The 27,861-nt window shown below is 40.1% G+C and overlaps 1 protein-coding gene across 6 annotated transcripts in view; it reads left to right on the top strand.

The window, feature by feature from the left end:
- HECW1 (HECT, C2 and WW domain containing E3 ubiquitin protein ligase 1) overlaps nt 1-27,861 on the top strand; it is a 280,062-nt gene that overhangs the window by 158,985 nt on the left and 93,216 nt on the right. For all 6 annotated transcript variants that reach the window (XR_008575979.1, XM_054817599.1, XM_054817594.1 and 3 more), the window contains 2 exons: nt 11,956-12,031; nt 20,063-20,232. Coding sequence is in view for 5 of the 6 variants with exons in the window: in XM_054817599.1 (XP_054673574.1) it covers nt 11,956-12,031; nt 20,063-20,232 (246 nt within the window). In the remaining variant the exon portion in view is untranslated. The remainder of the gene's footprint in view (nt 1-11,955; nt 12,032-20,062; nt 20,233-27,861) is intronic.

Below are 27,861 nucleotides of genomic sequence, written 5' to 3'. Positions count from 1 at the left end.
TACTGGTCATTGTTGAGGGGTTTTTTGTTGTTGTTTGGCTCAGGTTTTTTGAGATGTGCCTGAGAGGGAAGAAGGGAATTTTTTAGGATGTGGAAGATCTGGTGTTTTAGAAATTAATTGGGTTTTTTTCCTCATAGCATCCTCCACTACCCTTTTCTTTGTTTCCCACTCTTCTTCTGTAGAGCCTTGCCTTTTCTCTTTCCTCTTTTCCGTGTACACTTTTTCTTTTTTTTCTAGTTCATTCCTTTCACATTTTTGTTGGCTGCTTCCTTTCACAGTTTTGAAGATCTTCTTGATGAGAAGGTCCAGGCTGCCTGAAAAGCATGCTGGGCTCTGGCCCCGACCAGCATTTAGGACCACTTGGCTGCCACAGCTGACTGATAGCAGTCACTGTGTGAGCCTCAAAAGTGGAGTGGACAAAGCTGCTAGGCACACCCAGACATGTGAGACCTCCTGCTTTGCTGCAAGGGTGAACCATGGCTACACCTGAAGCTCAGCTTACAGGCCTGCTGGTTTTGCAGCTGCCTCCCTACAACAGCACCCTATGAGTCTTCATGCTCTTTGGAGCTGCTACTGAGAGGATGCTCAGGGTTTGCACGGGGTTTTTTTTTCAGTTGTGCCTTTGAGGGTGAGGAAGGGAGGGGGAAGCTGCCAAGCCTGTCTTATGATGTCCTCGTTTTCTACTGTGAGTGATGCATCATTGACGGAGGGTCAGCACAGGTTGCTTCAGTGTCCTGCAGGTCAGGGATATATAATGCTGCTGCAGCAGAAGAGAATAAAATATTAATGGCATGAAGTCAGTGGCCAAACTCTTACCACTTTCACAGGGGTCAAAATTGCCTTCCCGAGATGGAAGGGGAAAAGTTAAGGGGGCATGGTCCAAGGAGGTGGCTTGGATCTGACCTGCTTCCATGTAGCCCAAAGTTTTGGATGCTGACCAAGAAAGTTTTGTTCCTGCTGCTCCTGCAGGAAAGAGCAGAGCAGAGTGCAAGATGCTACTGGACAGGCAGCCTCCTGGCAGAGCACCAGCCTCTGCTCACCATGGCTTCCAGCTCTAGCAATGGCAGCAGCAACAGCTCTGCTCTCCTCTCCTTGCCCGTCTCTGCTCATACAGCTGCAGACAAGTGACCGTGGGGGGTGCCTGCGCAGGGAAGAAAGGGATGTGCTGTTTGCCTGGCAGAGGGCAGAAATGTTCCTGATGGGGATGAGGGGGAGAAGTTTTGTGCAGAAGACATCTGCTGTCATGCGAGCCTGTTTGGCAAGGGAGGGGTCTGGGGAGCAGGGGACACAGAGTTTGCGTGGGGATGGGAGCCACTTCTCTTCCGTATGAGTACTGTATGAAGATGATGTGGGTGGTGTGTGTAGCATGGGGTATGAACTCTGCGTTGCCTTGCTTTGTTCTCTGAACAGTTTCCCAGGGTTTACTGAAGTGTTTGAAGTGAATTCTGCACCGATTTCCATCAAAACTGACACATGCAACAGAAAACACCTGTGCTGATAAGATGTGATTTATTTATTGAGACCTACAAGAATTATATCATTATACACACTGTAGTTAATGACAGCACTCCTGCATTAAGTTGACATCCCTTTCTCCTCCTGTTATATTTAATGACTTTATGTTCAGAAGTCTTTTGCATCCAGTATGCGGCAGGCCAAATTCTTCACGAGGCTTTTGTGGTGACCAAATTGCCGTAGTGAATTCAGCTGTTACTGGAGATAGGATTTCATAAATGCTGCTTCCCATGAGAAGTCATTGCCATAGCTCAAGCTTGATGTAACACTCCACCACAGTCGTTTTCAGGATGTGTCTGACCCCTGTTTTCTTCATCCTTCAGATTGGTCATTGACATTATATACGAGGAGTAGCAGAGACAGAGCTGGATTTGTTCAGTGTTAAGAGGAGTCTTAGGTGGGATGTTGCTGATGCCTTTACCAAATGGGAGGTTGTAGGGAAGAAGAAGGCAGACTCTTCTCACAGTGCATGGTGAAATGACAGCATACCATAGACACAAGTTGCAAAAAGGGACATTGTGATTAGACCTCAGGCATTTTTTTTTTTTTTCTCAAGACAGTAGTCAAACATTAGAACAGGTTGCCCAGAGAGCTTGTGGGTTCTCTATCCCTCGAGATACTCAAAGCTTAAGTGGACAAGGCCCTGAGTAGCCTGCTCTATATTGGTCCTGCTTTGACTGAAGGGTCAGATGACTTCAGGAGATCGCTTCCAACATTGGTTATTCTATGGCAGTTTGATTACAGTCAGTATTCCCACAAGCCCACTTCACTGGAGAAGGCTGTTGACTTTTTAAAGCCCGCTGCTCTAGAAAGCAGCAAACTAATAAAACTAAAACTGTGAATGCTGTAGTCAGCAGTAGTCAAATAGGAAGATGAAGGCAATTCTAAAGAAGACAAATAAATAAAAAAACCCAAACAAACCACGCAACCAAACAAAAAAACCTGAGATAGGATCAACAGTTTCTGCTGGGTCTGATGGATGTCCCAAGAGATACACCGGAAAAACACTGAGTATGAATGAGGCTGCATTAACTAAGTGACTGTGGATACTGTAAAATGAGAAGGTTTGGGGTTTTTTTTCCCTCAGCTTTACCCTTTCTATGCCAACATACCTAGAAAAATGTTCTGTGGAGTGCAAATGTTTTATTAGTAATTCAGCAAGATTGAGGGACATATGAAGTAGCAGAGATATTTTTCTATTTTTTTAAATCAGACCATAAATCTCTGCAATTGCCTTATTTCTGCCTGAAGTAGGATCTGTTGAAAGTAAAGGGTCTGTAACTCACTTCTGGAAATAATGGTATTCATAGTGAATTGATATTTGGGGCATTCATTTAGAAGAATGGGCATTGTTCACTGCCTTGCTCCTTCTTTTATGGCGTAAAGGGTCATTGGCTCAATCCCCTCGTCCAGACTCTTTGACAGCAAGACTAATGCATTGAGCCATTCTTCAAGTAACAGCTTATCTGAAGGATATGGTTGTCTCACACATGAGCATTATTCATCTACGTACTTGTCCCAACCAAACTACATTAGAAGAGTGAAGACTCTCTGAAGCTCTAACAAAGGCTGCCTGGAAGTACAAACTGCTGCCTAATGCAGTTTCTTGCCTTCCAAAGACATCGTGGATGTGTCAGAGTTTAGAGTATTTCCACTATATATGCCCTACATTTTGATCACTCTCATCATTTCCTAGCACAAAGAGTAAAGGTGTTAACAGCAATTTTTTAGTTCTCTATACAAACAAAATGTTTTCTTGAAAAGTTTGGATTTGGTCTCTACAGGGGCAAATTTTATGCAGAATTACAGGATCCAAACAGTGCCCAATGGGCCTATCTCACCTATCAATGGCAAATCTCCCACTTATTTCAGTGGGTTGTAGGGTCTTGCGTAGCTGTTCCTGAGAAGATAATATTTACTAGCAGTTCTTGCTGTCACAGTGCTTAAGCACGTTAATATTCTCTGTATGGATCTGTCAGGTTTACAGGGTTGATCCTGTCTTGCATTAGGCAGCTGCCTGATCTAAATCTGATCAGAAAACCAGATTTTCTTAGAGACTTTTTTCTGTATGATGGTAGCTCTGGGAAGCACAAAGCTGTTTAGCAACTGCAAGGAGCCTTCTTCCCTGCTAATTCGACCAGGTTGTAAACTACTGTCATCCTTTGGACCACTTTAAATTTGCTGAGGGATTTGTTAGCGCTCAAAGGCTCACTGGCATCAAACAGCATGCAGCCTCAGAGCCATATGAGCAGTTGGTGAGAGATGCTGCAGAAAGCAGTCCTCCCAAAAGTTTGCTCCGTATAAAGAAAAAATGGGTGCTGCTTAGATGTAGTCCAGCCATTGACCCAGAAAGCACAACCCAAAGCCTATCCACATGCATGCATGATTGTGTTTAAGTATCTAAAAATCTAAAGAGTTTATTTAAATGAAGTTTCAAAGAGTGAAGGGAGATCAGAATCTCTAATCAAAGCTTTTCCTCTGCTGCCAAAGGATAGCTGAAGTTTATTAGGCAGAACTGTTGAAACAATGAAGAAGCTGAATCTAATAAAATTTTGGAAGAAAAAGATACTGGACTCCATGGGAGATACTGATTTGTTGCCTCAATCCTTGATTTTGTTTTAATTGAAAATGGTTGCTCTTACCATCCCTATTCTAGCTACTAGTTATGCTGAAACAGCATTCTGCCCGCATAGGGTAGATTGGAGAATATGAAATATCTTCATGCCAACATGGAGACCTCATAAACTTGGTGCGTGTGGTCATTGAATGTCATAAGGCTGTTGATAGTTGCCTTCTAGAGGACTTTACTGATGATACAAACCAGCAATTTTTTCTGGTAATTTAGTTTGGCTTCCAGGGTTCGTTATCTAGAATCTGCTGAAAGAATCTGTAATGTTTTCAATGGGAAAAAAAAAAATGTTTACTTGCTTCCTTGTTACCTTTTTAAAGAGTTTCTGGGAGACAAGTTTTTTGAATGAAAACGTCTGGGAATAAATGAAGTAATCAATAAACACTGCTGCAAGATGAGGCAAAAGGAGCTTTCTGCAGACAGAGGGCGATTGCCATATGCCCACAAAAGGCAAATTCTCCCCGTAATTAGGCAATGCCATTGAGAAGGGGGTGTATTATAAGGCTAGAATGGCAGTGCCCATGACACACAGGAAGGACTCTACATGTGTGTGGTCACAATCCCTCAGGGCTGCAAGCCAGCTGCAGAGAGCCCAGCACTGAGTTAGGCTGCTGCTGGAGAAACTGGCTGTCGTTTGGAAGCACCTGATAGAAAAATACTATGGTGCCAGCAGAAGGGCTTAACTAGCTAACAGGATAAGTGGAATATATTGCATTCAAGAGCTGGATAATTCTGTTAACAGAGTGAGGGTTGTAGCTGAAGCACTGCCACTAATTAGGGCTAGATTTTCAAAGTGGTGCCTGGGATTATAGCCATAATTCTGTCAGTGACAGTCATGGAGCTCAGGTCTCCGTTCGCTCCTTTCACAATTTGCCCTTTATGTCCTGGTGCACCCTGTGTTCCCAAGATGTATAAGTGAAGTGATGGAGAGAAAGGAAGCACTTATTCAGCCTGTGTTTATTTAGTCTTCTTTTTCTTCCCAAAACTATTTCTTTTTAAATTCAGGATTTAGGAGGAAATGGAAGTATCACCCATTTGCAGATCTCCTGAGGACCATTCTGTCTCTAAAAAGGATGGTAGAATATGAAGCATGAACTTGGGACAATGTCTTATATTCTTTTACTGTGGAAAGACCCTTCACTGCTGAGCTGTGGAAAATGTAAACCATTTTCCACTTGCTTAGCGAGTTATCCTGGTGTTAAGAGTTCAGTGAAATCAGGAGGGCAACAGTAAAAGCCAACAGAACTAGGTTAGGGGAGAATAATTTTTTGAGGAACTCTTCTTGACACCTGTGCCGTGTTCACACAGGTCTGTTAAAACAGTAGCTCCAAGCTGATTTAAACTGACATCAGCAAAGCTGTGCAAGGGTGGAAACTGGTGCCTGCCCCTGCGTTGGGCTGGGGAGTTTTGGACCTGTCATACGTCTCAGATGAACTAAGGAATACAAACAGATGGAAGGGGACAGGAGACAAAGCATCAGCTGCTTTTGCTCCTGACTGTTGAAGTCAGGCTATTAACCTTATTTATTTTGCTTTAAATCTGTGGGCAAGTTTAGTGCTCTTGAAGAGCAGAGAACTGGAGCTTGAAGCAAGCGTAGTTACTGGGCAGCCTATCTTTTCCCCCAGCTCTGCAACACCACTGACACCACACAGCTCTGACACATTTAGCAATATTTTTTCTGTCTGCTGACGCACAGTTTGGGATTGAGTTGAAGCTATTTTTCATTTGTGATTTGAATCAAGCAGAGGTTATTGCCTTCCTTTTTTGTAATGCTCTCGTCTACTGCTTTTCATCCTCAGAGCCAGTGTATACAAACAGAAAATACTTTGCTGCTTTACTTTTGTAGTTTCTAGTTTTCTTTCATTGTAGAATTCCATCTTCCATACAGGTTTAGTACTGCTTGGAAGTGTGAGCCCTTCTGAATACTTTGGTAAGTTCTTAGATCTGCTTTTTGAAGAAAAGCTCTTGTGAATAGATAGTATGGTCCAGGCTAGAGCTTTACCAGTTTACACTACCTGACTATTTAATCTGCATTAAATTTTACCATAGTTGCAATCTGTCCTGTCAGTGTAAAATATTCTAGGTTTCAATTAGCACTTTTTAAAATTTGAACTTGATTGGATTATTAGGTCATGTCCATAATATTCACCATATAAAAAGTCAACAAATATAAACAGCTAGTGCAGCATTGTTTCTAACGTCGCTGCAGTTTCCTCTATTTTAAATGTAAGAAATACTGGCCTATGTGAGATATTTAATGTTCATAACTGATATAAATTATTGTCATTCTTTTGCAGCAAAAGGTACTGTCACAGAAATGCTTTGGCTGTCAGTGAAGAGTAAGGTTTCTTAAACGAGATGTTATTCTACTTACAGGAAAAGAAAATTTGCTTAGCTTTGTTGAATCTCTTTGTGTGGTTATAGGGGCCAAAAATGCCCTTCTGGAGGGGAAAGTGTGTTACAGAATGACAAGTCTAAGGCATAACAGTGTTTTTCTGTGTTCTGTGTGGGGAAAAGGAGTATGTGCTTGTATTTGTCAGCTGTGCATGTCTAGCTGTGGTAGAAGCATGTGATAAAATCACATTAATACTGTTTCATATCAGCAGGACTTTTAAAATAATTAAGTTGGGCTTCACAATATACAAACAAAATAATGAAAAGTGACTTAGTGATGCAAAGCATGCTTTACCAGAACGCTCCACTATTAGTGGGTCACTGTGGTGCCCAAAAGCACATTTTGTAGTGCAGCACCAGGCAAACATGGTTACAGCTTCTTTCAGAGCTGCATTCGCACTACGTGTGTCCAAACGTATTTGCCTCATCATAAACCTAGAGGTACAGGGAGGTTGAATTAGGGGCACTTGAGGCGTGCCTGGTAGGCCACTTTCAGGAGCAAGAGTGTTGTCCTTGCTACTCTTCCATGTATCTAGCAAGACTGGTGAAGGGTAAGGTATTTTAGGAGATATTTTTAATTAGCTGTCAGAATCTCTGTTTCTTAGCTTTTGCTTAGACAAATTTTTAGTGGTGCACTTGGAATTTTGCCTCAGCAAGAGCTGATGGACTTTAGTACTCGGATTTGTCAAGATTATGGTTTGGGTTTTTTTTAAATAACATGTACCATGGCTAAAGAGGGGAGGGAGTCTCAAGGGCTTCATTTGCGAGTGTGAAGCCTGCCTTCTTTCTCATTCAGGGTCACCTAACTTCCCTCCAGCATTTTCAGGAACTACTCACAAGGAAAAGTGATACTAGGACAAGACTGCATTATTTTTAGCTTTCAGTCATCTCCTGTCTTTTTTTTTCCTCTCTACTGAAAAAAATGAAAAGCACTACCAAATGCAGACCTTTTCCTGAACTCAGCAAGTCCCGAGAAGCTTGGATCTGGCCTCAAGTACCTCCTCATATTTTGCAGATAGCCATCACAGGCTCTGCTGGGTGTCTTTTGCCATGCATCAGAGGTTGGGATACTCTGTAGCAGAGCAGAAGAAGATTGTACAGTATGTGTTTACTGGAGAATATTTTAAAGGAAGTACAGATGCTTCTCTAACTGCTTGAGTTATGTGCACTCCCATCAGTGGCAATGAAACCAGCTCTGATTACAAGCAAGGAAAGCAAAAGCAGGTTTGAATCTGGTTCAGGAAGCCTTTGATTTTCTGAGAGATCCAGCTAGGCTTGAAGTTGCAGTTCATGTCCCATCTCTTCATGTCAAGATATGACAGAGCATGTAATAAAAGCATATTCATCCTGTTTTGTATCAGCAGGACTTGTAAAATAATTAGGCTGGGCTGCACAATGTGCAAACATGACAATATAAACTAAAAATATTAAACTAATTCAGACTGAGCTCTCACTTCAAGGGCATAAAAGAGCACCAAAGTTGTTGAGGGAAAATCACATTTGTTTCTTTTCACACCAAGGACTTCAAGTCTGTGTCATATCAAGTGACGAGATGAATGTTGTCTTTCTGCCAACTAACTATGTTTTAAGTGGCAGTTGAGAAGATAGAGGGGTGTTTTTTTACCTCCCGATGACTAAATTCAAGGGTTACTTACAGTGACAAAACTCCCAATGTAATTATATCGTAGCCACTGAAATCAGTCTGGATTTCTTTCATGGTAAATGGCAAGCAGGAAGAGTATGACCTGTACTCTTCGCCATCTCAGGCCTCAAGATACAACGAACCCCAGTCAGTGCGGTGGCTAGTGAGTGTTGGTGACCATGTGCCCTCCTTTGTCCTGCCCTGCACCAAGTGCTCTTAGCCTTGTCCTTGCTACTGGGGACAGTCTGGTATTGCATTAGAAAACAGTGAATCCAAACTGCAGCAAATAACTTTCTTCTTGTCAGAATATCAGACTTAATGTCAGGAGATTTTTCTTATTAAGTCCCCGTGATGTTCATTTTGGTCCCAAAAACTTCCCTTCAGTTGGATGGCAGGGCAAACGTAATGACCTCAGCTGGTCAGGGCACTGAGGGGAGAAGCCTCACATGCTCCACTTGCTTGGCACAGCAAGCTAAATCACACCGTGCTCCTGGTGTAGCTTCCCTTCCTCTCCCACTATTCTTTCTAATGCCTTGAAATGCCAGCATTAAAGTAAAATCACTTTCCCAGCCTTCCTGATATTCTTCCCTGGGTACATCCATACATAATTACTCTTTCCTTTGAGAAACAATGTCTACCTGCTCGTGACCCCCTCTGGCATGTGTCCTGCTGGGTGTGCTGTGGGTGAGAAGGTGCAGCATACGTGTGGGGAGAGCGGCAGACCAGTGCCCCCAGACCGCTGGAAGACAGGGAGCACAGGTTTGGGATGAGAGCTGTACAGGAGGTGTTTGGCTTGTCTGTATGTTTTGTACATTTTTAATTGTGCATCCCAGGTCTCAGCCCAACGATAAGCGCCTCTCCCTCAGCCTTTCTGCAGTGCGTTCCCTTTCTCAGCAGCTTGGACAGGAAGAACATCAGAAAAGCTTCATAAAAAGTGTTGTGCTGTGTTTCAGATTACTAGGTTAAGTGTAGTAGTACATTTTGATGTAGCATTGCATCTCAGAAAGGGATAAACTGGGGAGTATTTAATTTGTTTAGGTAGCAGGGCTGGCTTTTAGGTCTTACTTTCGTATCGCAACTTCAGACCTTACTGATGCAGCAAGCACTGGCTTCTGCAAGCAGCTGCCTGCCTGGTGCACCCCACTTGTGTCTGCGGGGGTAATTCAGGGTGCAAAACTCCTCTCACCAGGAGGTGCTCATAAGGCTTGGTTTGGCTTTGCAACGCTGTCTGATGTTTTGGCCTCCGAAAAAATCTTTAAGGGTTTTGCAAGTAAATCTCCTTGTTTTTGTGAAAATAGGAGCTAGAGGAGAGGAGAGGCCAGGGCTGCCCTGTGCTGGACACAAACAGGTTCCAGCCGGCTCCAACGGCCTTGGGGGAATTGCTGTAGGGGAAGCTGTAACTGAACTGGGATCAGGATATCTGGGATTAAGAAAATTATGTCAAAATTTCCAAAGCACTAAATCACCCAACAGCTGTTTTTCATTGAAAGCTGGGGGGAGGGGGCGGGGAATGTTTATTAGCAATCAGGTCATTTAAAAACCTGCCTTGGTGTAACACACAAAAGCGATGCCTATGGATTAAAAAAGCAGGAGCACTTCCCAGGTCCTGGGTGCAGATGTGTACCCCAACCTCTTTTGTACCCTGGTTTTTCACCCCACTCCAGTCTCCCTCTGCCTTGATTTCCATGGGAAGGCATGGGGCAAGCGGAAACTGGGGGACCACTAACAGTGGCCCCATGATTGCGTATGGTGCAGGGTACACCCACTTCACAGAACAGATGGATCCTTTAGGAGCAAATAAATTTATTTTCTTGTTGTTTAACTTGTGGGGCTGGATGTGTTATTACTCTCTTTGTGTAACGCCAAGCTTTGCCAGTTCAGGTTTGGCCGTGCAGGGGATGCTTTGCCAGTGTAATACTCTAGTATAACTGTATCGATACAATTTCACTGATGTAGATAAGGCCCAAAAAGGGTCATTTAATAGCAACATATTTTTAAGTTTTGAAGAGTTCGGTATTTGCAGGACCCTATCAGATCCACCTCAGTCTGTTCAAAACATAGACTGTGAACACTATTCATATTGATTTGTGGCAGATCTAAAAACCCCAGAAAAATGTTTAAATACTGGAAAAAAAAGCACATGTTGTGCAAATGTGCGCATATCTAGGTCAGTTGGCCCAGTTACTGTCCTGGACAAAATCACGAATAAGACTGTAACTAGTAAGCATTAAAGGATAACGTGTAATAAATGTCAGGCAGTGAAGTAGTATGGAAAATACATCTTGACATGGAAATGTCATTGTTTGTTGGTGGGATCACAACTTCAGTTGGTAAAAGTTACTAAGTTCCTGTCATAAAATTCTTATAGTCACACATAATATTCTGATTTAAACATATGTCTGTCCAGAAATCAGTGGCAGCTTTAATAAACAGATTGAAACCTGCTTAGCTCAGAAGTCCAAAAATGCAATTGTAACTGCTTAGCTGTGATCCAACTGGGGATATTTCTACTGGAATTTCCTCATAATCCAGCTCTACTCAGTGCCCTTTTTCCTATAGAAATACTCTGTAAGAAACAAAATTATTATGACAAAAAGTCCAACAGAGACCATTTTTTTTTATAACTGTGTCTAAATTCAACCTGTGTATTTATGATTTAGGCCTCATCTGTGGCTTGACCTGCCAGCTGTGCTTGTTGTTTAATCCCTGCTAGCTGGGCTGCAGTGCCCCCTTGCCCAGGTTTTGAACTCTCTGGGGGCAAAGAGCAGCTTGTTTTCTAAGCTAAGCTTGAATACACAATATTTAATATACTGAGCAATGAGTCACAGCTGAGTGGGACTTCAGTTACTGTTTCCTGGCAGAAACTGAAACTTCACTGCATAAATGCTCTTTTTCATTTTCGCCTGAAAGCCGAATGGCAAGAGTGGTGGGGAGCTGCGGTTTCCCGGGAGCAAAGCAGCACTTGGTTTGACTCCAAAGTCGGTGGGGGGCAGCAATAGTAGCACCACCTCCCTGCTGAACTTGGAGCCTGACTCCTTACAGCATCTCCTCTGCTCTGTTTAGGGAAACAGCGGTGAAAACTGCTGATGGTGAGTTCCTGCTGATGCCCCAGACACTGGCTCAAAGGCGTTCTTGCTTCCCAGTTCTGATTACGGCCAGAAAGGTAGCCTGGGTCCTAATTTGCACAACGGCAGTTCACCAATAAACTTGCTGAATCAAAGCCTGACATTAAAAACTAAACTGTGGAGTACAAAGGTTCATCTATTGATTTAGTTTTTTAGCTTTTTTTCCAGATCACCCTCAATGGTTCTTGTTATGATAATTCACAGTTGTGTTTTGTACAGGGTAGTAGTAAGCTCTTGGAAATCTCTCACATCTATGCAATAAACTTTCTGGAACAAGGTTTTCTACACTAGTAATAAGATGTTACAAAGACATTGTTTTTAGAGGTGAGACCATATCCCCCTCCTTATGCGCTACATTTATCTCCTGTTTAATAAGCAGTTCCTTTTTGGGCGGGGAACTGCTATATTAAAATTACAGTAGTATTTTCTTATCATTGTGTTTTCTTAAGGAAGAGCCTCCAGGAAGGGATGGCTTAGGCCACTACTGGTTAAATTATTACCTGGATAAAAACATTGTTTTGATTAATGGTCATCTAATTGATTCTTAGTTGTAAAACTAAGAATCTGTAAAAAAGACAGTTGTTAAGCAATTTTTCTGTTTGAGAGTTATTGGAGACTATTCTCTCTCACTGTTATTTTTCTTCCATCAGATTTTTAAAAGCATCACCAATGAAGATTCAATCCAGGGACAAGGAAGTCGGAGACTGATAAGTTTTTCATTGTCAGGTAAGTCACTGCTGATGTTAAAGTTTTAAGCCCAGAGAATGGGAAACTGAAGTTACTAAAACCTTTCATGTACATGTGTATGTATGTATATATTTATGCATGGTTTTCTGCCTGTTGCTCTAGAGGTGATGCTGAGACAGGCAATATCTATGATTATTGCCATACTCTCTTTCTTCAACAGGAGTTACGTGTTGAAGTGTTTTATTCAAGTAGAGTTGTGGGGCCACGTTATGTTTTCCTGTTCACTATTAAATGTGGTGCTATATATGTAGGTCCGAGAAAGCAAGACAAAGGCAAGTGCTTTACTTACAGAGCAAAATGTGGTTTGTGGTAGTGGTTTCTTGGAGAGCACGTTCCACAGTCTTGGTCTGGACCTGAGGCAGATCCATGCACCCTGGTGCACAAGCTTGTCTGTATTGCTCAGAAGTGACTCTTGGACTTCTTGAGCCAGAAGACTGCTCTCACTCCTATAAATTTTCTGAAGAATGTTCAGCCTTGTTACTTGGCGCGTTACTGCAGGTTTTAAAGGCTTAATGTGGTTCCATGAAGTAGCTACAGACCATTTGATCTGGCTATGGTAAAAACAATCTGTAAATCACTTCTGTAGAAAAAATCAGTCTGTCAAACAGGGTAGTTGTGAGCAAGGTTCTAATTTTGGAGTTTTATGATTACTACTTGGTTTCCGTGGTTTTTAGCTCCTGGAAGACAAAGAGAAAGATGCTGAACTTGACTTGGAAATGCTTTGAGGAAGTAGTACAGAGAAAAAAGAGTTACCCTAGTTCTGAATTTTTACAACCATAGGCCTTTTCTGTATAAAGTCCTACACTTGGATAAGCATCACATTACATGATTAGTTTGGCTATATAATTTATTTCAAGCTTCCATCTAAGTTGTGTTAAAGTCAATTAGGACTTTCATCTCTCTTTAATACTAAGCATGCAAGTCAGTGCTCCTCCAAATTAGGTGGCCAGTGTGGTTCTCAAGAGATTATATATGCTATATGGCAGGTTAGACTGATATTAGATGGGGCTCTTTTAATACATCACTTATTTTTGCTGTGTTGGACACTTGGCACCCACCCAGTCACATTAATTTGATAAAACTACGGGTTTAGCTCAGCAGAAATGAAGAAGTAGAGTTAATATTTCTTAAAGTTCTTAAATGATCTTACAAAGAAAATGTTGCCCAGAATTAGTAACGTTTTTTCATTCTCTCAGATTCTTTGGCCTAGTAGGCCAAGAGATGTCAAGAGTAATAATTTGTAAGACTGCTAAATAATGTTGTCTCAGTGGGCCCTTTTATAAACTAGACTATGTAATTTACAGCTTGATTCAAAGTGTACAAAGACCATACCTTGTAATACGTTTGGGATATCTTATTCTAGTGGTTCACAAGCAATTTATTTACATTTATGTCACATCCATATTAACAGCATCATCACAGCGAGGTATTTGAAAGGCATTGAGCTCACAATTATTTTATCAAAAATCTTTGGTATCAAAATAGCTCAAATTTCAGTCTTTCTGAAATTAACAGATTAACACATCACAAGGATTTATTTATTACCTTCTTACTCAACAACAACAAAAAGTTCTGTTGTCTCTCTCAAAGTAAAATTATTGCTATTCCTATATCTGTTAAGCTAGCTAATAAAATGCAAATCAAGCCAGGTCTTCCAGAGCCATCGGAAGGAACTGGGATTGCTTTCTGTATGCACTGCTATACTATCACAGCAATAACCTCTCTATTGTCATGACTCTTCCAGCTCATATAGACTTCTCCTTTCATTATCTATATTTTGGTATACTGTCACCTTCAGTGTCATTACTTAAAAGTTAGGTTTCCAAATTATGGTTTAGTTGCAATTTAAAAATAAAATGTAAGACCATTAGTCTGACTGGGGACCATTGCATTAGGCACTACACCAACACAGAGCCATCGTGCCCTAGGCAGTTTATCATCTAAAGAATGCGAGAAGAGTTGTGCCTTCTACCATATCAATTTTAAAAAAGAAAAAATTATTAGAATGGGAGAGAAAAATCTTGAAGTAGGCCAAATCCCAAGAAATACTGAACATCAGTCCATTTCAGCTGACTTGTATTGTTTGCTCTACTGCCTAGACGCTCCAGTGAGACCTTATGTTAAAACAAACTGTGCAGAAACAGTTTCTTTCTAAAAGTTGGTGATACAGTGCTTTATTCTTTCTGTAGTTTTATTGAGTATTTGCTTGGACAAAATCCAACTGGTTTCACTGGAAGTGTTGCCTGAGAAAAGATTTCTGGATTGAATAAAAACATCAAACAAAGAAAAAAGCATAAACTTGATGCTTCAGGGCAAAAGGACATCACTAGTTTCTTGAGAACAGAAATAGTTGAGAGTTTGCATTACATCAGTAGGAAGTTTGTTTTCTTCATATTTGCTTCTTTGGAAACTGGAAGTTGGTCCTGTCAAAGGTTAGTTCAGATTAATAGGTTCATCAGCAACACTGATCTCAAAGACGATAATTTCCCATGATTAAGCTTCTTAATTGTTTATGTGATGATGGTATGATTATAGCTTTCATTATTTAAAATACCAAGAGAAATATTGTAAGTCTAATATAGCTAGATTAAATAGAGTCTTTAAGGAAAGCTATGCAGTCACTTTGCATTTACTTTCCAACATGACATTCCTGCTGTTACCAGTGAATGTCACACTTCTGATAAGGCGTCTGAAAGTGTCAGAGCACTCTCTTCCATGAAGTACAGAAAGAAGAAATGTGCTAAACTTCCCAAGATGTAGCAGCCACTTCACTGAAGGTTCATGGCTTAGCAGCAGTATAACGCATTTGCTGAAAGCCCTTGAAACCATTCTGTTGGCTGGTATATTTAGAAAGTGTTATCATGAGGTTTGCATGATATGCCTCCTAGCTATGTGTTGCATCACATAACTTTTTTCAAGCTTTAATGTTTTGCATATTTCATGTGTTTGCACACTCTTTATTTATAAGTGTTCTTATGGAACAAATGACCAGAAGATATGAATATTTCACAAACATTAAGGCATTTATCCTCATCACAGCTCTCTGAGAAATGTTGTTAGTTATTTTTGTGTGGCTTTCAGACCAGACATTCAGGTAGCATCAGCTGTCAGTTTATGGAAGTCAGAGTATAAATCACTACTGAAAATAGTATTAGGTTCACTAAGGGTCATTTTGACAATTGTAGTTATCATGCTTTCTGATAGCAGAGAGATCTGCTTTAATTATCTGATTTAACCTCTTGCATATCACCAGTTGCAGAACCTCATTCAGTAGCTGATCAAGTCAGTTATCTATTGTACATTATGTAGTATCTTTCTCAATTTCCCTGTGTTATGTTGCTGTGTTGGATTTTAAGACTTCCTGCTCATGAGGAATATGTATCATTTCCTGGTTCTGAAAACACTAGGATGATAAATAGGAAAAATGTGAATTCAGTGAGTTGACCATAGAATTACTGGGGCTTAATGATCTCTCTACAAGTGTCAGTTTAGCTAGCTGCAAGTCATCTATTGAAATCAGTTGAATGGTGCTTGGAAACATGAAGGGCATTAAGTATTTGTTGTCCATTGCTGGAAGGAATTTGCCAACTGTATTAGAATATTAATATTAGTTTTTCAAAACTAATAGCTCCACTACTCATTGGTCTTCAACCCTTCTGCCGGTTTGTAGACTCTCTTTACTTCATTGAGATAAACTATGCACCATCAAGAGACTAGGTGGACTCAGTCTTCTTGGGACACATTTATAAATTGCACAGAGTATCGTTGTGTATTATTTCTAGGAAAGTTCTTCCAAAACTATTGGTGAAAGCTTCTCATTCCTTGGGGAGAACAGCTTCTAAATTCTTTAGCTTAGAACTGATAGATTGATGACCAGACTAAAAGTAATTGGTTTAGAAACCAGACTGCTCTGTACTCTGGTTCTCACTCTGATTCTCCATCCTTTTCTGTCATGCTTCTACAAGCCTGGGTCTGGACCAGTACCTCACTACATCTGCAGGGAACTTAAATACCATCTTCACAATAGTTTTGCTGATCATTGCCATCAGAGAATGTCCTTGCTGAGCATGACAAAATATGACTCACAAACCCAAATCATGCCTCTCCCCTGACTTTTTGAAAGCTTAGTTACTTGTATTGAGGCAAAATCAAACATGGTAAAACACAGATGTGTTCAAGCTGTGTCTGTCGGAATTGATATCCCCACCTGGTTCCGTGTTTTGCCAATAAATACATGCTAGTTTCCAGATTGCCACAAAAATAGTCTCCATCACTATCTAGTCATCAGTGCCCCAAAGTTTGTGATGCTGTATGGAAAATGGATTTGCAGAATGATCATTTACAAGGCAAACAGGGAAGTTTATGGCCCACCTTAGGAACAGAGGCTGCATGCATGCAAGTGAGCTAGAGCAGAGCTTCCTTAGGTGTCATTCAGACACCCAGAGATCCGCATATCATAGAATGGTTTGGGTTGGAAGGGACCTTAAAGATCATGTCGTTCCAACCTACCTGTCATGGGCAGGGACACCCTCCACTAGACCACGTTGCCCAAAGCCCCATCCCTTGAACACTTCCAGGGATGGGGCATCCACAACTTCTCTGGGCAACCAGTTCCAGTGCCTCACCACCCTCATAGTGAAGAATTTCTGCCTAACATCTAATCTAAATCTACCCTCCTTCATCTTAAGGCCATTACCCCTTGTCCTATCACTACATGCCCTTGTAAACAGCCCCTCTCCAGCTTTCTTGTAGGCCCCCTTCAGGTACTGAAAGGCTGCAATAAGGTCTCCCCAGAGCCTTCTCTTCTCCAGGTTGAACAAGCCCAACTCAACCTGGCTTCGTAGGAGAGGTGCTCCAGCCCTCTGATCATCGTTGTGGCCCTCCCCTGGACCTGCTCCAACAGCCCCATGTATGTATATGGAAGGGGAGCCCTCATGTTGGAACAAATTCATAATTCATTTGTGAGCATCAGCAGCAGAAGTTAGGATAAGCCATTTTTGTACAATAAAGTGAGCCTAGCTAGATTAGGATGCATGTACTCATCATTACTGAAAATTTGCAGCAGTGAAGGAGTCTGTGATTGCTGTGTCTCCCCCTGGATTCCTTCCTTCTGTCATCTTTCATGATAGATGGCCTGACATTATTAAACTGATAGATGTATATAACCTCTTTCACATTAAAGTGTGGTTTATGAGTAAATTGGAAACTGTCGTATGGTATATTAATTTTTTTTAAGAGACTGGATGAAAATACACCTTAGCAAAGCATAGATGAGTTATGTTGATAGCATTTCCTTGTATGCCTCCAAGAAATACACTGTAAAACTACAGTGGACAGCAAGACCCATCCAAGCCTTCTGGAATTCATTGGTTTCACCAAAGATTTAAATTCAGTTATCTTTAAACCATCAGTTAAGTATTTAGTATCTTCAGAACCTTTTTCTGAAAACAATACAGATAACAGAGAAATACTTTCATCTGGGGAAGCAGAATAGCTGGGGTTCTTCTGTTGGGATGTTACACAGCAGTGGTAAGAGAGTACCTGAGCCTTTGGTTACAACAAGTTACAGCATCCATAGGTTCCACTTCAAATTAAATGGACTTCTGGATATCTGCAAATGCCCATGTAGCTTTATTTAGAGCTTTTGTATTTTCAATGCTCGCTTTTTCATGGTGCTGAGAATTTTTGGTGAGATATGTAAATATAACTGGGGTATCTGTCCTTGAGAAATCTATTTCTCCTATCCATCTGTGTGCTTTGGACATTAAAAATTGAAGTTTCTAACTGACATGTTTACAAAATTTGTCATACTATGCAATTTAAGCAAGAAAATGACAGAAATAAAATTTCCTGTTACCTTAGTTAAATTATTTTTTCTCATCGAAGTACAAAAATTAGACTACTAACTAGTGTTAGGAGTATCTTCACCTTCATGACTGTGCTCAATTCCCATAACTGGAAAAAGGGTGGTAGGTCATTATAATATGTAAGTTCTTTATGATACATAATAAATAACTATATATAATTGAGTGCTAGTTATTTTCTGTTCTGTCTATCAATAGACCATTCCTTTGCACAGTGGTACCCAAAGATAGTGCGGTCTCTCTTTGAAGGAAAAAAAATCAGAAACATGTACAGCAATAAATATTTCAGTTTCAGAATCTTTTGAGGAAACATCAGAGAGAAAGAAAATAAGATCCCAGAGGTCTTTCTCTCCTCTCATATGTTAGCAGCCTGACAGTATTACACTGCTGGGCCTTGTCATTGGTAGTGCTTTTGCAATCTTGTTTCTATTTCTGGAATGTATTCCTAACAGTACAACTTCCAAAGCAAAAGAGTTTGCCATATAGAATTTTAGCAGGCCTGATAGATGAGATATGTGCTGGTTACATAGAGATTGTACACTCGGGAAAAAAAAAAATCAGAGTTGTAAGTTCGAACCACATAATTTTCTTTCTGTAATAGTGTTGCTAGGACCATGGTCATGCATACTGTCAGCAAAGTACTTTCAAATGGGCTATTAGTATTTTTATTTATTATTTTTTGTTAATTGTTAGAGAATGTCACAAGAATGAGATTCTTAAAATACAGTCTGTTTCAGGACCATCTGTCCAACAGCTTTTGAATATCTGTAGTATGAGTTGTGTGCTGGAATAGATGATTAAAAACAACGGGACAAAAAAGGTTCTTTTTAATTTGCACATTTTATTGTGTTGGCTATTACCATATGTTAAGGAAGAAAATACATCTGGGTGAATCTTATCCCTGTTCTTGATATAGCTGTTTTCTGGAAAAAAGGCTGATGTTGGTATGAAATGTGTATGATTTTCAGATTTATCCAAAATATCTGCCTGGAGGGTTTTATGTGGTTTCCCATGACCTGCCAGAGTAGTTGGGTTTTTAATCAGAAGAGAATTAAAAGACTGTGAAAATTAATGTTTTCAAAACCTGCCTAAAAGAAAAAATATGTGTTTAAATTGAATGTTTAGGTATACATCTAAGCAGTTTTGGAAACTGTCTTGACTAATACTTTCTATCTGTTCAATACAGCAAGAGAAAGCCAGAATACAGTTCAGTGCTTGTAGCACTATGTGAAATAAAGCTTTAAGCAAAGGAGGAGAATCTCCGTGCAAAGAGTGGTGGAAAATAAATTAGCTGCTGAACTCGCTAATAGGAATAAGTGCTTACATTTCTAAGTTTTCTTTGGAAAATATATCTGGAAGAAGAGAAGGCCAGAGGCTTTAGTTTGTAGCTGTTTAGCCAAAATTAATGATATACCTGTAGACTGATTTGTATTTCATTGGCTTCACAGGGACAAATCGTAATAGACTTTGTGTCTTTCTTTAGAACATTATGAGTAAATTTTGAAGTAAGTACCTGGAGATTTTTTTGTCTGCACAACTCATATTGCATTCCCTGGGAGTTTTACAGCTAGAAAGCCCTGCTTAAAATTTGGACATTATATACAAGACTTTTCCTATGTTACTACAGGTAAAGTTAACCTATGCAGGGAAGGAAATATTTTAAAGTGGAAAAAATGTAAAATTACTTGTGTAGAAAAAAGTGGTCTAAAAGCTAAGATTCGTAGAAAGATAAAATTGATACCTAGGAGAAATAACATATGTTGAGTACCGAATGCCATGTCTACGTGATTAAACAAAGGGATCTCTTTTCAGAGTAGTTCTGCCACTGGAGTCAGGCTGAGCAAGTGCTTAGCTCCTTAGAAAAATCAGCAGATCACTTCAGTTGAATAAATATTGATTTAGAAGCCAGATTGCTCTGCACAATCAGGTTGTAAAATTTGCAATTTCATTATATAATCATTTGTAAATCCTAAATCACAAGATCATTATGGTTTGGCTTTACATTACCTCACAAGAAACATAGTGAGTTTTTTCATATTCCTGACATATTATTTGAATTCCTTACCAGTTTCCCGTATACTTCTCCTAACATCCCAGAGAGCTACCCAGAATGTGAAAAATAATCAGGTTCTTTACCTTCTTTCAGATTTCCAGGCTTTTGGTCTGAAGAAAGGAATGTTCTTCAATCCAGATCCTTATCTGAAGATTTCCATCCAGCCTGGAAAACATAGCATCTTCCCAGCACTTCCTCATCATGGACAGGAGAAGAGATCTAAGATCATGTGTAATACTGTTAACCCAATCTGGCAAGGAGAGGTAAGCAGTTTGAGTGTTGAGCTGAGACTTTTCTTAAAACATGGAAATTACTCTAGCAGTATCCCTTTTTTTTTTTTTTAATTCCTTTCTTGGCTAAATAGTTGTGACCTAACTGTGCTTGATGTATTTCATGACTTCTTGTCTTAATGCAAAAGGCTTTATTAGCTACAAAGATAAATGATACGTTAAAACTTTCAGTATGGGTAATACTTTGTGGATGTAATTTATGAAGTTGTTAATTATTAAAGGCAGCCATAATCCAGAATTGAAAAATAAACTTGGACAGTGTGAAAGGCTGCAGTTAGATTGTCATAGTGTTCTTACACAGAGAGGAGACATTATATAAAGCAGAACAAGTATAATATGCAAATGAAAAGAATCTATGTGATTGAAAAGTGTCAGTGGCAATATAAATTAAAGGCAACTTGGGCACATTTGCCCATCACCTTGAAGAACACTCTCCAGTCTGCTGCTTCTTGTTGGAAGGGCTTAGTAGGTATTAATGAGATCTGAGAGTTCAATTGCTGCCTGCTGTTTCTAAATTACATGCGAAATGGCAACAGACAGCAAAGAATAAGGAATCTCTTTGGAATTAAAGGAGCCTGACATAATGGGTGTGATATACTGGTGTTCCCTGTCAGACAAATATCTCCACTGCAGGAAAGAGTAAAAGTAAATTGACTAAATAGATTTATTTAAATTAAAATGCAAATTGTAAAGTAGTTTAGGGATAATTAGGTCAAACTGTGTAGACATGAAAGTGTGAGTGGGGGGAGAAAGCAGAAATGTCATTGAATACTTCAACCTGGAGGAGGATGGTCAAGAAACTAGGTACCACATCAGGTTATGTGACAGGTGAGCCTACATGGGGGAGGTGATATGGCAGGGGCAGGGGGGGGGATGACCTGGAAAATAGTGAGAGAAAAATGTCTTCTAACAGGACTTAGTTAAGTAGAAGGTCCTGTTGTGAGGCATCCACCAAGCTGTAACTTCTCCGTGGCTCCAAGCATCAGATGTATCTGGCTGAGGGGTCACAGGTCAAGCTGAGGAGCTGGAACTGACATGGAGGATCAGGGAGTTCACACAGATCTTTCAGTAAAGTCCATAAGACACAGGCCTAGAGGCCTACAGCCATGAAGCGGAAACTTGCTGTATGTATGTCACATAGCACGTGTGATTGTGGGAGCTGGCAGCAAGTGTGGATGCTAGGAGTTGACACTCAAAGGAGGACTCAGGATATGGCTGTGGTCCCATCGTTCTGTATCAGCCAATATTAACTGCTGAGGTGAAACACAGGCTGTCCTTATCCAGAGGGTTGTAGCAGCTGTGCTGGTGGAGGCTGAAAATAGGCTTTTTAGAAGAGCCCAGTACTGGTCAGAAGTCTTCTCTCGACAAAGGCAACCCTCAGCCAATGTAATTTGTTCTCACTTTAAGGTCCTTTTGCGCTGTTGGAGGATAAAATAACCAAAGAGTAAGAATGTGGTTCTGATAAAATGTCAAAGGTGTCTTCTCCTCAGGCCATGCGGGATGGCTGAGTTTGTGGTCTGACTTTTCTTTTCCAGTGGAGTTTGGCAGCAAGAAAAGGAGAAACAATAAAATGGCCTAATTATGGACATCAGAAAGCAAAAGAGCACAGCTGGCTTCCAGCTTCACTGTTCAGCCCCCCGGTTTTCCTGATTGCGTGCAAGCACGCTGCTTCTCCCTTTCTGTTGTTAGCCTGTTAGTGGCTAAGGAGTCTAAAACAGCCGAGCTGTCATTCAGCGTGTTCTCCTCCTGCATTCTCTTCAGCTGATATTGAGATGTTGAACTGCATGCCTTTGTGTTGCAGTCTACGCACATCGGCTGGTCTGAAGTCTTTGCTTTGGTACTGAAAACCCACGTTGGTTTCTATGGCGCAGAAGACACTGGGCCTGATTTTCTTCAACTTTGTCCCTTTATGGGACAAGGGGAGAAGAAAGACTGCAAAGTGTTGTTGAATTGTGGTAGTGGCAATTCTTCTGTCCACCCTTTTCAGTGATGGGTGTAAATATATGAAGTGAAAAATATTGAGAAATCATAGCTATTGCATGAAATGGATCAGTTTAGTTGTTTTCCAAACTAGTTGTTTTCCAAATATTTTAGGCAATGTATTATTTCAGAAGGCTGATTTTTTCCTAAGGTTCTCTGTCACTCCATGTAAGTAGAAGCCAGATGGTTGGTTGGTTGTTGTTTTTTTTCCAGTTGAATGGCATATCTAATTTGTTTTGGCTGCTAAACTTGAAAAAATCTGGAATAGGGAAATAAAACTATAGAAATAGCTGCAGATTTGGATCTTTATTTATGTTCTTGATTACCCTTGAGCAAATTCAGAAGTGAAAGTGTCAACTCAGTTTTGTAGGGCCTCGACACCAAAATAAAGTCCCACAGACTGAGAGATGATTAATTTACTTATATTAATTCATTCTGTTGTTCCCTCTCATATACTTACTAGGTTGTTCTATTTGCATAGTAACCACCTACAATATAAGAACACTGTGGGAGCACCATGATACCTCAGGCAATTTTTCATCTGTTTCATGTGATGTTGATGGTCATCTTCATTTCACAAACTGTTCGAATGCTGTTCAGAATGAGTTATCCTGACTTAAAGCTATTCTACTGCTCCGTTTTGCAGTACTTTGTACAAGAGGACATAAGGACATGGACATTTCTTATTGAGAGAGAAGAGTAGCATGTGACATTTTGACACCTGCAGCAGGGCTCTGTGTGAGGTGAAAGAGCCCTCACACTGAGAATCTGAGAATTGTTCACTGAGATAGGTTAAAGCCCAGGTGGTATCTTCTGCTGGTAGAAGGGGGTCATTTTGTGATATTTCTATATGTTTTCACATGTTTACAGAAGCATAAGATCAGATTCTGCTAAGCCAGGGTGCTGAATATTGCCGTGTGTAATAATGACAAATGATAAGTACTTTGGGGGAGATTCAGACAAGCTACTGATGGTGCCTAGGACTCTACATGGTCAATGAGGAGAAGTAGACAGCTGCAGAAAATAAAAACAATACTAAGTGTCTTCACACCAGGGAACTTGTTACTGAATCAAGGTTAGTGGTCCCGCTTGTTTTCTTTCTCCTGGCTGTGCTTTCAAACTGGTGCCTTCTTCAGCAACGTCTGTACTGTTAAATGAAATAAGTGAGTTCCTGGAAATCACATGCCACTGGACTGCTTGACTCTAAACTCCTAGGTTAAGCAGACATTGTGCTGTTAGTCCAAACAGTTGCAAGAGCATACTGGGTGAGTTGTTCTGCCATGCTAATTTGAGGTAAAATGCAAAGGAAATCTCAGAAGTGCCCACTTCCCAAATGTCTATACATCTAGTAGAATTGAGAAGGATGAATGTTGATCATATCTCTTCTGATACTCATATTAGAAAAATAACGACACTATTCCCATATGATTTCATATTGAGACAATGTATCTGTTGTCATATTCTTTGGAAAAAGCTCCTTTAAGAAGATTTAATTTGTCATCAAGCAATAAAGTGACAGTTCAGACAAGCAATAGAGATCACTGAGGACCATAAGCAACAAAACAAAGTGGTTTAAAAAGTAGTTCACATACCTCCAGCTGGATAGCAAATTCTCTCGATGGTTTTGCAGATGAAGTACTTCAGGCCTCTGGACTTTCCCTAAAACATATTTATGGCATTTCTTTCTGAACTGTGGCAGTTTGAGCTAACTGCTTCTTCTGGTTTTGTTTATTTACTAGTGAGTGGATAGAGAGCCTCAAGGAATGGGCAGTGAGATGACTATAAAAATTGGCTGTTGCAACCATCCAGCATATTTAAAGTAGTAGGAAGTGTCATCTGTTAAATGACACATTGAATTTCAACTCTGATAATTCTAGCTCTGCAAGAGTAAATTGCCTTAAACTGAGAGTCCAGTACTAGGATAAAAACTATCTCAACTCCCTACAGCCTCGCTGTTTGTTTCTTTGCCTCAGCCTTTACAAATATTGTTAAATTATAGCTGAGACACAAAATAGTGTTTTGGGTGGCTGCTATCATTCTGAAGATAGCTGCATTTTACTGGCAAATTAATTGATGTGTATAAGCAGAGGTGTTTGGAACTCTGTTGCAAGAGCACTTAACAAGTAGTAGTTAATGTGTCAGATCTGATAAACAGAACTACAGTATTTTCACTTATGTAACTTGTACTCTGTGCACCTCAGATAACCCATGACCTTTCAAAAATACTGCACTCGAATAAATTCTCACATAACGTGTCTCTTCAGATTACTAACACAAAATCAGAAGAAGGAAACAGTCAGGGACTTGAACACCAGAGGGAGGTGGTTTGGGGAGAGAGGGCTTCCGTAGTGCAGACGGTCATCAGTGATAGAAACATCAGGTTTGGATGCTGTCTGCAAGAATGCCAAGATGACATGAATGCAACTGGCTGTCTGAATGCTGGTTTGTAACTGCTTTTCTTGTTATGCAGATTTATAGCTCAGGCACTGATGATTTGCTTATGAATGTTGGACTGGTGTACAATGGACCGCCCAGCAGTAGTGGGACTGAAAGATGTTTCATCAAAGTAGGCAGATCATGCAATCTGTGGTTTATGTTAGCTCTCTGCTGCTCTTGAGGCTTTATGTTGGCTGATTTGATGGATACTACCTGATGTAGCACAAACCTGGAGTGATGCAAGCAGGGGATACTTGATCAAAGGTGAATCTTTCCAGAAGCAAGTTAAACCATTAAAGATGCTTTAATATATTTGGATCAACAGTATGAATTTAAACTAAAGCAGGTTATATTTGATCTGATTTTGATCTAATATTCAGAGCATTAGATGCTGATGTCCTACCATGGCCTCACAGAAATCATTGCATGATTATACCAGAAGTCCAAAATGAAAAAACAACAGGAACACCACACTGATTGAACTAGTTATTTATTGTTTAACTTAGATAACCTCTTTCCCCCTTCTACTGGCAAATATAAAAGAATCTGCTGCAGAAACTTGGAGGCCTTTACACCTAAGCATAAATCCAATATAGGTCTAGTGAAATCCAGATCATGAATTCAGTATGAGTTTTGCCAAAGGTGTCACTGGGACTGAGTAAAGCCTTGTGGGTGGTAGCTTCACTGTATAACATTTCTGCATACATAGCCAGGTAAAGTGTAAAACATAGTTTGACTACACAGAAAAGCTGTGATTTTACAGCTGCAGTTTTTTGAATATCTGGTGATGATTGAAGTGTGAAAGCCCAAAACAACTTCAGTTTCTTCAGGAACGGGTTACAGTGTGAAAAAATTGTCTAGATTTTTTTTTTAATATGTTATTCCTCTAGAAATGCATTTGAATTGCAATTTCTGCATCTAGAAGACTGTCAGTCTTGCTAATCTTGTATATTAGTGCTCATGAGAGTCCTCAAACATTTTTAGTCGATGCTGTGCTAATAAATTTGTAGACAATGTGTGAGAGATTAAGGAAAACCCTGACTCTTTAAGCAGTGTTTGCACTTTATTTATCCAGAATTTCTTTAAAATTTCTAATGTCTGAGGGCTGAAATTTGCCATTAATAATGTAAGAGACATCTTTGAAAACTATCAAACCCATCAGAAGGAATTAATGATGAGCCTATTAACTAATAACTCTGAATGTTGTGGAATACATGAAATAGGAAGGATTATATTTTTTATTCCTTGTCTCTAATACAGAGAGGTAGTGAATCTGAAGGAGAAATCTAGGAAGCCAGTTTGCTGAAGGCCCTATCCAACTTTGAAGGAGTTCAGTAGAAAGGATTACATCAGACCTTAGAACAGCAGCATCTATTTATGTGCACCCCTTTTACTGTAGGAAAAAAACCCAACATTGCGCCATGCCAGAATAAGGTACCACATTGGATCTGGCACCCTGCGGCCACTGCTGAGTTCAGGACTCTCTCAGAGTATGCGTAGGCATGTCCCAGCCTTTGGCAGCAGTGGAGCTCTCTGCTTGACGCTACTGACTCTGCAATATTTTATATTGTCATTGAGGAGTACCACAGTAAGTTTAAGAAACCAGAATTCCCCACAATCTTATCCCATTGTTCTTATGAGTAGTGTTGTATGGGACAGTAGTGATATGTAGAGGAAGTTTTTGAATGGGGAGCAGAGTAACACAGATGGAGAGTGGCGAGTGCATTAAGAGTGTAATTGCTTCACTGGAGTGTTTGAAATGAAAACCCCGCTAATGAAATATTCAACTGAAAGACTAAACCTGTCTTCATCCATCAAATGTAATTTACAGCCTTTTAATATTTACTTCTGCTTGTATCATCCCTGTGGCATGATGGATATTGCAAATAAATTTTATTTCTAATTATATTTCTTATTCCACTCCAAATCAAGAGCATAATTCCTCCTGTCACCAATGTATTAATTTACCTACCTTTCACCAATTGCTACACTGACTGTTTTTAAAGAACTTGACTTGCGCTTGACTTGCCTAATTGGTACTAATGGACGTATTCTGTTCATTTCAACAACTTCCTTGATAGCATTATTGAGAGCTGATCACTGTGATCTATCCATGTTCAGGGATGCAAATAATATTGGTAAAAATAAAACAGGAATTAATCATCACAATTAGTTGTCTTTCTATGAAAACTATCCTCAAGCTCTGGAAATGGTTCTGTTATCTTATAAATGGATACAGATGTATTCTGCCAGGCTAGCATTAGCATGTGCCTTCATTCTTTACCATATGAGTCATGCATTAAACCCCCACAAGATCTGTACACGTTAAGAAAATTAATCATCGGTGTATGTAAAACCATTGTTGAATCTGGAAACAAATAGGCACTGAAAAGTAGATTACTGTCTGAAACCCTTTCAGTGGTGTTTACTACAGTGTTTTCAGATCTTGCTTGAAGATGGCAGCAATAACGTAAAACCAGATTTAGATTTAGGTCATTGAGATGGTGTGAGAGTATGAATGTGTCAGCTGATCCTAGGTAGCTTTGATTCTGATTTGTGTCTCTGTGAGAGTGAATCTGCAGGAAGCGGCTGTGTAAAATCTTTGTACATGAGAGGAGAATCCTAATGACTTACTGTTGACCAGAGACAAAACTGATGATACACTGCTTAGCCCAAGAAGACTTAATATGTTGATGTGGTTCTCTCCATCATGTTGCTTTTGCTCTTCCCTCTCCCTTCCTTCCCTGTATTTCTATGGAAATAATTAATTATGGCTTGTTGATTTTTGGTGCCTGAGAAAATAGCAATTAAAGCTTTTCCTTTGGCTGGGGCATTTTAAGGCTGTGCTTCGTACAGGTTCTCCAGTGTCTAATAAGATGTGCTATAATGCTGCAGTTTTTCTCTTAGTGAGAAATTAATAGGGTCTCTCCTATCCTACTGCCTCTTTTCATTAAACATGTAGGAACAAAGCAATCATTGGATCTCCTGCCACTCTAACAAGTGGGACAGGCATTGACAAATGGCTGATGAAGTGGGGAAAGTATAGAGAAGCAATGGCTTTGGTTCTAGAGCAAGTCCCTTTCCTCCTAGCCATCATAATTCCAGAGGGATGCAAGAACATCCTAAAAAAAGAAATCATTGAAGAGACTGAGAAAATAATACAAATACTATCTTGTTCTATAGATC

The sequence above is a fragment of the Grus americana genome, chromosome 2 (genome assembly GCF_028858705.1).
Source record: "Grus americana isolate bGruAme1 chromosome 2, bGruAme1.mat, whole genome shotgun sequence".
In the NCBI taxonomy this organism is placed as follows: domain Eukaryota; kingdom Metazoa; phylum Chordata; class Aves; order Gruiformes; family Gruidae; genus Grus; species Grus americana.
This window is presented reverse-complemented; position numbering and strand designations above follow the sequence as displayed.